At 33.7% G+C, this 11,388-nt stretch overlaps 2 protein-coding genes across 2 annotated transcripts; one reads left to right on the top strand and one right to left on the bottom strand.

The window, feature by feature from the left end:
* The first annotated feature begins 2,405 nt into the window (after positions 1-2,405).
* LOC11418387 (1-aminocyclopropane-1-carboxylate oxidase homolog 1) lies at positions 2,406-5,916 on the top strand. Its single transcript, XM_003591753.4, has 3 exons — positions 2,406-3,025; positions 4,952-5,273; positions 5,365-5,916. The coding sequence occupies exons 1-3, from the start codon at positions 2,469-2,471 to the stop codon at positions 5,620-5,622; spliced, it is 1,137 nt and encodes a 378-aa protein (XP_003591801.2). The 5' UTR covers positions 2,406-2,468; the 3' UTR covers positions 5,623-5,916.
* A 67-nt stretch (positions 5,917-5,983) lies between these two features.
* Positions 5,984-10,853, bottom strand: LOC25484452 (cryptochrome-1). Its single transcript, XM_013613281.3, has 5 exons — positions 9,833-10,853; positions 9,008-9,229; positions 8,036-8,742; positions 6,567-7,209; positions 5,984-6,242 (listed from the first exon to the last, which is right to left on the bottom strand). Exons 1-5 carry the CDS (start codon positions 10,140-10,142, stop codon positions 6,232-6,234), a joined length of 1,893 nt encoding a protein of 630 aa, XP_013468735.1. The 5' UTR covers positions 10,143-10,853; the 3' UTR covers positions 5,984-6,231.
* Between the last annotated feature and the right edge of the window lie 535 nt (positions 10,854-11,388).

Here is an 11,388-nt window from a genome sequence, read left to right as displayed (position 1 = left end):
TTAATTGGAGAATAATAATTTGTTGCAATTTGATTTGCCTATTTTAAGGTATTCTTATTAGTATATTGGTTTCTTAACTAGTGCCTCACCGCAATTAGTTAGCATTTTTATTTTTTAGTTTATCTTACGTATTTCATTAATGAAGGATAATTTTATAAAATGACTTATAATTTTTCTTTTTCATGCGACATTATTTGCACTTTTTTTTTGACAAAATTCATTTAACTCTTTAATTTGTGTGAAACGATCAGAACATCATTTAATTTGGGATGGAGGGAGTAACATTTAGTTTGCCTTCACGGTCTTTTGAATCATGATTTGATTTGTTAGCATAATCTGGATATCTTGAATCGTGAAGACCCATTTTAGCCCTCATAATTTTATGACGGACCAATTCACTCCCCGAAAAAAAATAATATCATAATTAGTCCCTAACATTTTTATACCGGAGACAAATCAATCCTCCTATTATAATGAATCCGAGACTATAATGTCCCCATTATAAAAATGTCAAGGACTAAATAGCTCTTTACTATTCAAAATATCCGGATTATGATTGAAAAAGTTATTGCTCAACTTCTTTTTTCTATAGGTTATTCTTTTAATGATTATCTTTTTCTTTTTAAGAAACTAAAATGGATTAAAATACTGAAAGTCTGGAGATTTCAGCACAAGGAGTGCCAAAACCCCAGTTAAAAGAGTCAATTACAAGAGTGTCAAAAGGCCAAAACATCTTTTAATGATTGTCTTATTTCCCTTCTATGTCCGATTTTCCCTTTGATTGTAAGTTGTCCTACCTACTAATATTAGAAGGATTAGGACACATTTATTTATTATTCTTTATGCTGTGATCAAGGTTTCAGATGGTTGTAGATAAAATGATTTCAATTTTGTAAAATTAGAAGTAAATGTGCTTAAAATTTAAGCAATTAAGGTTAAAAAAAATTACATTCCAATAAACTTCAAGTCTCCAAATCATCGTTTTAATTTTATTTATTTTATGTTTCCATTGTTTCATGAACAACAATATGTCCTCTGCATATCACCTATATGACAACAACAATTTCAAACTCAAATTATCCGGATTAAGGAAATGCTTGAAGATGGACCTAAAAATAATACACCTCACATTGTAACAAAATAAATAAATAATAATAATCTCATAATTATAAGCAAAAATCAACATTTTAGATTCATTTATTAAATGATGTATGTGGTCTATAATAAAGACCATATACATCATTAATTAAACGAATTTAAAATATAAATTTTTACTTATAATCGTGACCGGATGTTTTCAACCTTTGTGAGGTACTTACCAATGCCCTTAACAATTAACCAAATAAATTTGTAATTCTAAATAAAGTGTTTACTTTCATTTTTATTATAAGTAGTTGCAGAAGATGGACAGAAGATGTGGAAAATTGATTAACTTCCTTATAACAATAAGGATTCCAGGTGCGTAAATCATAAACTTCCTCTGCTCATTGTTTAGTGATCATATTTCTAATTACTGTGTAATGTGATGGTTGGTTGCATGGAATGGTTGAACAATTATTTGGATTGGCTTATAATTGTTGCAAGTATGTTATAGCTACCAAACACTTATTGTGTAATGTGATGTTTATAATTGCACAAAGTAATAATGGTTGGTTCAATTGTTTATATAGTCCAGTTGCCAAATTCACACTATTGGTCAAGTTGTATTTAAAAGTGTTAATTATATTGGGATGTTTGGATAATGTTTCTATAAATCTCTCTTTAGAAATATTTATTATTGCATATGATGTAAGAATCTTTTTTTATTCTCTAGATAGTGTTTATTTCTCTCCAGGTAACCCTGTAATATATATAAAATACACGAGAGTAAACCATTGGATTAATCTCTGATTTTGTAAGATAATCTCAAATAAGTTCTTGAAATTATGAATATTTTAAGAAGGTTTATGAAAACATATTAGTGACTAAATTGATAGTAAGTGGTTAAAGATAGAGATCTAATTGACGGTAAGTTGTTGAATACAAAGAACCAAATTGATGGCAAATGATTAAATTTGAGAACCAACTTGGTATTTTAATAGAGTCGAATACCTATTTAAAATTTTCATAATGTCAATGACCTATTTAAAAGTGTTTTGCAAAGTCAAAGACTAATTTGATGATTTACTTCACGTGAAACCATCTAATTTAATTATCTATGTCGTTTTAAAGTGTATGTGCCTTGATACTTAAAATAGTTATCAAATTCTACCCGAGTTAGCATCTAGTTATTACTTTAAATTGTATTTGACTTTTGATCATTTAGAAATTCCACTAGCTCATAGAATATAAAATGTACCTATTTTTCAATGTTGGCGGCCATTTTCACTTCTCAATTTCTTTTATATTTTAAGCTACAAATTATCATCATTGACTTCAAATTCAAGTGCACAAACATAGGACATTGCATTTTCTTCTACTTTCTAGTCATGGAGTTAGAGGCAAGTAACAGTTCCACCACTTCCACATATAACAGAATAGCTGAAGTGAAAGCTTTTGACGAATCAAAAGCTGGTGTAAAAGGCCTCGTAGAATCTGGAACATGCGTGACAAAGATCCCACGTATGTTCCATTTTCCTAAATCAAGCCTGAAAAACAACACTCATGAAACTATCTTACAAATTGACTCATCTTCAAAGTTGTGTGTCCCCATCATTGACCTTCAAGATATGAACACTAATCCATGTTTGCATGTTGAGGTAGTTGACAAAATTCGTAGTGCATGCAAGGAGTGGGGATTTTTCCAAGTGATTAATCATGGTATTCCGGTTAGTGTTTTGGATGAGATGACTAGCGCAATCCGTAGGTTTCATGAACAAGAAGTTGATGCAAGGAAACCATTTTATACAAGGGATACAAGTAAGAAAGTCAGATATTTTTCTAATGGTACCCTTTTTAGGGACCCTGCTGCTAACTGGAGGGACACAATTGCATTTTTTACTAGTCCTGATCCTCCTAATCCAGAAGAAATACCACAAGTATGCAGGTAACGTTTGTTTTATATTTTTTGAATCAAGTTTGATATCATCTTAGGTTTTGATGAATTCGAACTAATTTATTTTTACAAAATCTACTCATAAGGTGAGCGAGACTCTTTATTATAAAAACAATAAGATATTTATCTTCCTTAAAAAAAATAAAAAAAATATTTATCTCTTTTAAATGTAGAACTTACATTTTTTCATTAATGCTCAATGGTTATGTCAATTGTAAATTTTAAAAAAAAAGATAGGCACAAAATTCTAACATTAAAGTTTCCTTTGTCTCATGTTAAATGTTATATTTTAAATATAATGACTTGTTTACTTTGTGAAAACATTTTCTATTTTTATTTCTTAAAATTTGTGTTTAACTTTATGAGAGACTTTTGACGTGAACTTTCAACATTCTTATTTTTTTTCTAGAAAATGCATTCGTTCAATTCAAAGGTCTCTTATTTATTTGTTATAAAAATAATTAACACAAATTTTAAAAAATAAAATTTTTAACAAAATAAACAGCCTTGTTTGTTTAAAATTCCTTCAAAAATAAACCTTGTTTGTTTAAAATTATTTGTCATTTTAAAATATTAAGAGAGTATTATTTATTTTACTGAATAACACCCTTATTAAACTCTAAAGGTTTGGTCTAGTAGTAAAAAGACAGGTCTTGAATTCGAGAGAATCTAGGTTCGAGCCCCGCTAGTGCCTTTAGAGGGAGGCAAATGTAATTACCTTTGTAAGTGTTTTTTGAGCCCGAAAGTTTTCCCTGCCTTGAACTGGGGCATCATCCCCTCACCCTAAAATTTCTGTAACCAAAAAAAGAATAACACCTTATTAATTTGTATCTCGTTCTGAACCGAAGACCCAAGAGAAAGAATCCCTTGTTTCTAGGATCTAGAAATCGAACCGGCATAGTTTGAGAATGTAGGCATCTCCTCATCAATAGGTACCGAAGCCGACCGAAAGAGTTTATTTAGGAATCTTTCCCCATAGGGGTCTGTTACTCGCGCCTAAGCTGATGTCTGGAATGGCTGTAGCGGGATCTTTATAGAACATGGTTCCGACATCGCCCAGAAGGTGCCTGAAACTCTCATTTTGACAGCAGAAGTACATCCGGATTGTCAAAGTTCCATTCTCCGGTGCCCAATTCCTACCTTTTGCTTGGTGATTTTACTTTCGATTGAGGAACGCACTATAATTCCGAGCCACCTATCCAGTATGTGAGTGAGTCCGCTCTTGTTTCAGAAGCTGGTCTTTAATCCCAGTGCTATCAAAGATAGGCTCTTTGTTGAGGAGTGGATGATGATTCGACGTTCTCTAGAGCTTAGAGGAATCTCTTGTAAGCGCAGCTATTGAATCAACTGAGAACGGGCTTTTAGAGCTAGTCGGAAGAGAATAGGCAGCTAGACTTTACTAGTGCCTTTAGAGGGAGGCAAATGTAATTACCTTTGTAAGTGTTTTTTGAGCCCGAAAGTTTTCCCTGCCTTGGACTGGGGCATCATCCCCTCACCCTAAAATTTTTGTAACCAAAAAAAGAATAACACCTTATTAATTTGTATCTCAATCGCTCTATAGAGATTAGGCCTTCCACCTAACTCCTACTACACTATGGACATTTTAGTCAACAAGTAATATTTTCCCTTGAAATGATAACACTTGATGATTTATTTAAGATGTGTTCAATAGCTTGAACGACACTTAACATGCAGAGAGTTGAAAATTTCAATACAGAATTCACTCTCGCAATATGCCCTAATATGTGTTCAATATGTGTTATCATAGGGAACTTGTTAGCATAGCTTGAACGACACTTAACATGACCCATAACTTGTTATCATAGGGAACTTCTTATCTTACAAGACCCAATATGTGTTCAATAGTTATGACTTTTGTTTTCTTGTGCCTTTAATGAGATGATTATGCATTGGCAGAGACATTGTGATTGAATATTCAAAGAAAGTAAGGGCTTTAGGCCTTACAATCTTTGAGCTATACTCAGAAGCTTTAGGCCTTCATCCTTCTTATCTTACAAAATTGCTCTCAACATATGGACAATTTCTTCTGTGTCACTACTATCCTGCATGCCCTGAACCCGAATTAACTATGGGAACTTCGAAGCACACCGATATTGATTTCATGACAATTCTTCTACAAGACCAGATTGGTGGTTTTCAAGTTCTTCATCAGAATCAATGGGTTGATGTTCCTCCACTGCATGGATCTCTTGTTGTAAACGTTGGTGATCTTATGCAGGTAAGTGATGGTAAATGTAAACACTTTTTTGTGACATGACATATATAGTTGTGATATTTAATGAATATACATTTATCATTCTCCTTTGCAGCTTATAACAAATGACATGTTCACAAGTGTTTATCACCGGGTTTTATCCAAAAATATTGGCCCTAGAATTTCCATAGCAAGCTTCTTTGTAAACCCATCATCAGAGGAGGTTACATCCAAGGTTGTTGCTCCAATAAAGGAATTGCTATCAGAAGAAAATCCACCAATCTATAGGGACACTACTTTGAAAGAAGTCTTGGCACATTATTTTACAAAAGGCCTTGATGGTAACTCTTCCTTGCACCCTTTCAGGCTGTAAAATAAGTATTAAGAATAAGATTGGAGCTGTGAAATAAATATTTTGAATAAGATTGGAGCCGTATTGATTCCTGAAAGGCTCCAATGATCAGTTCCCATCAAGGCTCCAATAAAGGAATTTCCTGAATAAGTTGTATGTTATTAAGGCTCCAATGTAGACTTTGACTATATACCACCGATACTTTATGTATACGAAAATGTGTCTAGTATCTGACACATGTTAGTGTCTAACGCTACCGACATATATGGTTACATTTAATCACTTTTATTTCATTACCGGCACGTATACGTGTCAGTACTGTGTTTTCATCTGTCCTTCATAGGTATCAAGTTCTAAAAAAACAAGGCAAAAGCACCGAGACTTATGCCTAGTGAGAATAACTTATTGTCTACTAGATTAGTTTACGAAGTTTGTATACAAGACTATCAAAATGTTTATGGACTTCTCATTCGGACAAGTAAATAATATACAATGTTGGCTATTGTTTCAATTAGATTTCAAACCATTTTATTGAGAATATAGCCACAGAAAACAGTTCATTTATGGCACCATTTTCTTCCCAGGAGCACTGCAGCTGCTACTGGATTTATAAATAAGGACATCATAACCTCATGTCGCCCCTGCACGAAAATGGAAATTATTATTATCAGTAGCATACAAGTCCAACAAAGTGTAAAATAGAGTGTGTAAGAAAACCCTCATTATGAAACACAGTGATGTAGAAAGTACTACAAGTATTATGACGGTAAAGAGTTAAGACTCATTTTAGGGCCTGAGAAAAATAAAGCAACTTCTAGTCCCTAAAAAAATAAACCTAAGGATTAAATTGTCTCATTTTATTTTCTTCATGGACTAAAAGTTACTTGCTATTTTTCTCGTGGACTAAATAGAGTCTCATAGTTTTTCTCAGGCACTAAAATGAGTCTTCACTCTTATACGCATACCATCTTTCCCTGAGCTTTGCTCCATGTCAGTCTGTTCTTGCCATGGCCATTTTAGATTTGAAGATGAGGAACATTGTTGTGGAACAGAAAATGAATAGGTGCTTGTACTACACTGCTTCTTACGTGAAGAGTCAGCTGTAGAGCAAGTGTCTTCATGGTCAGAGCTTGAAACATTACTATCTTTCACATGATTCACCGAATTTTCCTTGTTCTTTCTCTTCTCTTCAAAACATTTTGTTCTCTTCCTAATAGGTAGTTCATTCTTAGGATCCTGAAATGCTGGCACTTTCTGATCATTAGCTGAAATAGTAGCACATGGAGCCTTGTCCTTAAGGAGGACAACTTTTGGAATGTCTAGATATTCACTTTCCGCAACAACTTCATCCCTTGCTTCAGAGCCAGAAGCTTTTGATGCTGCTTGAATTTCCCACATCTTGAATATGGCTTGAGTCAGATTTTCTCTGGCCATATCTATATCAATTATTGGATTCGGATAGTTTTGACCTAACTCGACTCCTGATGCTCTAAGCACACTAAGTGGTGCATTCCAAGGATGATGGATCCACTCAGTTGGCATTCTCGCCAACTCAGGTAGCCATTGCCTTACATATTCTCCTTCTGGATCAAACCTAGATCCTAAAATCTGGACAAACAATGACACCAAAATTAGAGAAGTCACGGTATTTACTCATGTTGTGAGGATCTTTTTGGTAACATTTAGTCCAACAAACAAGCCTAATAAAACTTATTTCCTATATACGAAAAAGTAATACCAATCTCACTTCGGGACTGTTTGGACTGGTTTATTTGAGTTTATCGACTGACATAAGCACTTTTGTGAGATTATTTGGGAGAGATTTCGGAAACAGCCTATAACATGTCCACAAGCTGTTATCTGTTTATTTCCATAAGATCTCCAAGATAGTTTACGAAAATAGCTTATAACATATATGAAAATGGTTTAAATTTATTATATCTTTAATTATAGAAATAGCTTATATATAAGCACTTACGTGAATAAGCGCTTAAGTAAGTTCGTTTATTCAAACAGGGCCTACGAGGGAAATGCATCTAAGCAAAAAATCAAAACATCCAATAATCTGTGTTAAAAGCAAATTAGATATTTAACGAGTGGTGAAGTTTAATATGAAAGGATAAATTTTGCCAGATATAAAAGCATTGGAGTAAGAAAAGAAAAAAGATAAATTTTTCCATATAAAGTTTTTGCTACTGTGTACAAAATTATTTTCTACTTAATTTATGCTGTTAATTGTAATCAAACTACCCAGATCTAAAAAATTGGCACATGAGGATGGGACTAAAGAAACAAATGAATTTTGCAGCAGTAAAATCAAACGTTATAGCACAATGTGATGTGTGATACTGGTTATGTTGAATGAATTATTGAATACAAGATGGTCACATCTGATTGATGCACAAACAAACTATTGAAGAAAAATGAGACAAACCTCAGGATCATCCAAGCGCTCAAGCTCGTGACCGTCTGGTAAGCCTCCTGAGATATACTGCCAGCCGAGGATATCACATTCAAGGTCTGCATCTAAAAGTGTGTCCCAGAAATACTTCATTCCCCATTTCCAAGGTAGAAGCAACATTTTCACAGCAAAACTTGAAACTATAACTCTGATTCGGTTATGCATCCATCCTGTAGCCCAAAGTTCTCGCATTCCTGCATCAACCAAAGGGTAGCCAGTCCTACCTTGTCTCCAAGTCTTAAAGTTAGACGGGTCAGCATTCCAAGGGAAAAAACTCAAGTGTCCAAGAAGTGCTCTCTCGTGAGTGAACGGAAAGTTGAAACAAAGATAACGCGAGTACTCTCTTAGTCCAATTGCTCTAAGGAAAAGAGCTACACTTTCTTCTCCAACACTGTTGCCTTCGTTTCCCCACAATATCTGCTTTATGCGAGCCATTTGAAAAACTTTCCTCACACTCAACTCTCCGAAATGGAGATACGGGGATAACAGCGAGGTGGAGTCTCCACCAACCTTTTGCTTATTCTTGGAGTAGTGAAGTAGCTGCTTGTCCATAAATTCTGTCAAAGCCTTGTCAGCATTGCTCCAACCTGGAGACCATGCTCGTCCTAGTAACGCGTTGCTTGGTTTCTCTAATTCATTTTCAAGACCTAAATCCTCTATTGAACATTTCTCGACATTTCCTGTAATACACAGCAAAAGAGAATTTGATCACATTGGTGCTAGTTTTCATATTGATACTGTATCAGAATAACTATCGATGATACTCTAGCAAAAAGATGATGCATTCATTTTGGGTAGGAAAATGTTAGTAAGTTAGTAGTTGTGTTAGGTTCCGACCTCTGTCGTAAAACTTCTTTGGCGTTCTTAGCTCACCAACAAAGCTATCAATGCGGAACCAAAAACTATATTATAATAAAAATAATAAGATCATGTTAATGTGCATACCTTCAGCAGGAATTAATTGCCAAGGAGGAATAAGCGAAACAGGTTCCATTTGCTTGTGCAAGCATCTCTGCCAAAAAGGATCGAAGGTTGTAAAAGCATGTCCCTTCTCATCATATACTTCCCAAGGCTCATACAACAGATCCCCATTATAGCTTTTCACAGATAAGCCAAGTTCCACTAGCTTTTCTTTGATGTTGTGGTCTCGAACAAGTGAAACAGGATCTGATAATACAATCATGGTACAAAATGTTGGTCAGCTCATCTGACTAGCATTGAAATGTAACGAAACATATCAGGAAGCTATTTTGTTAATTATAGTCAAATTCTGTTTATTCTAGTAACTTTTAAGAGAAAGGGGACATGCATTGTCGATGTAAACTAGTTTTACAGTCACATCCATAAGAATCGAGCATTTTGCAGTTGTGTGGCAAAATGAAGCATTGGATGTCAGTGTAAAACTATATAATTTAACAGTGCGTTTCTATTGAACTCTATTTCTAGTATCTCGATTTATCAAAGCTGCCTTCTGAAAAACTAATTAATTAGTCAAATAGCATTGATAGAATGCCTTAAACATGCAAAGCTTTGCGTACATGCAATTGTGTCTCAACAAACAAAATACAGTTCACACAAATACTTCATACTTTCTGCTATGTAATCTTATCTTCCTCTATGTTACTAATAGTAAAAGCCGGCTTGATTCTTCAACTTTTGGAGATCCAAAATATTACGTGTAACCAAACATGAATCAAATCAAAATTAGCAAAATCATTTAGCACAGAAGTCTAATGTCATACAAACTACCCTATAAACAGCACTACTTACCATAGAGATGGTTAAACACAACTTTTGTAGCTTGAATAGCATTTATACAATCCAAGAGAGCATTGAGAGTACTCTCAGTTCTGATCAACACGAGTCTCGAACCAAGTGATTTCAAGGACTGATCCAAGTGAACTAAAGACTGCTTCAGCCACCACCTTGAAACTCTTCCTGGATAAAATTGTCCTTCCTCTTTAGGACACCATATAAACACAGGGAATACAGAACCATCCCTAGCAGCAGCAGCTAGTGCTGGATTGTCCTCAATTCTAAGGTCCCTTCTAAACCAAACAATGGTTCTATTGCTGCGCATATTCTATCTAAGCTTCAAAAAAATTATTGCAAGATCAAAGCTCTAAACTTCACCTCAAAAGTTCAAAAATGGTTTCTCTCTAACATAAAATATCTGAAGAATAAAGATTGATACACTAAAAATTGGCTACAAAGGTTGGATCTGAAATTTTATCAAAAAAGTTAAGAACATATCTATAACAGAACAGAATAAGAACCTCAAATTTCACTGCTAAAAATAGACCTAACAAGTACTTATAGCTTATCTTGATGCCCAACTTGCATACTACTTTGCTATCTGGAAGGTATCAAAACCAAAACCTACTCAGCCCACGTGTCCCTTTCACAAGTTTGAAGGCATCAAATTAAAAAGAACATAATTAACTAAAGAATAATCATAATAAAGGAGGCACAAGCACAATCATAAACAATAAAGAACTAACTGCAAAGTGATGCAAACCTAATCTTTGAACTTGAGAACTAAGATAAGGAAGATATATTATGAAATAATAATTAGTATAGACAATCACAATCTTATCTAAGTTGAAAATAAGGGACAAGAAAGCACCAAAATCTTATCAAAGAAAAGGTAGCAATAACATGCAGTGTATGTACGCATGAAAGATATGATTGAGTGTGTTGTAAGGGTGTGATTAGTGCATGATGATCACGTGGAGAAGATCACATGGGAAGGAGAGGGATGTTTACTGATTATAGTGGGGAACAGACACATATGATTATTATTATGATGGTTTTTATTTTTCAACAAAGACAAAAGGATAAGAACATGTAACATGTCACAATGTCACTACCAGGGGCTACTAGCAACTTCCATGAATGTGAGGTGAGATTATTTTTCAACTAACATTATATTAGTAAGACCAGCATTTGTACGTTATTAACTGTTGAGGAATGATAATTTAATGAAAGTTTCTTTTTTTGGTAACAATAATTGAGAAATTATAGGCTAGCCTGGACAATATAATGGTTTTGGTACCATTATTTTCTACAAACAATTCAATCAGACTATCATTTAATGAAACTACGTAACGTATTGTGTCATAATAATTGTCACATTTAAAAAAAAAAAAGTGACCCTTTTATGAGATTATTTAACAAAAAATACGAGTATTAAAAAAGAAAGGCTAAAGTTTTTTAAAATGCATATTTAACTAAGAATAAAACTAATTAATGTTATATTTAACTAAGAATAAAATTAATCAATGTTATCTACTTAGAAAATTTAAGTTTGTTTTTTTAAAACAAAG

The sequence above is a fragment of the Medicago truncatula genome, chromosome 1 (assembly GCF_003473485.1).
Source record: "Medicago truncatula cultivar Jemalong A17 chromosome 1, MtrunA17r5.0-ANR, whole genome shotgun sequence".
Taxonomy (NCBI): domain Eukaryota; kingdom Viridiplantae; phylum Streptophyta; class Magnoliopsida; order Fabales; family Fabaceae; genus Medicago; species Medicago truncatula.
This window is presented reverse-complemented; position numbering and strand designations above follow the sequence as displayed.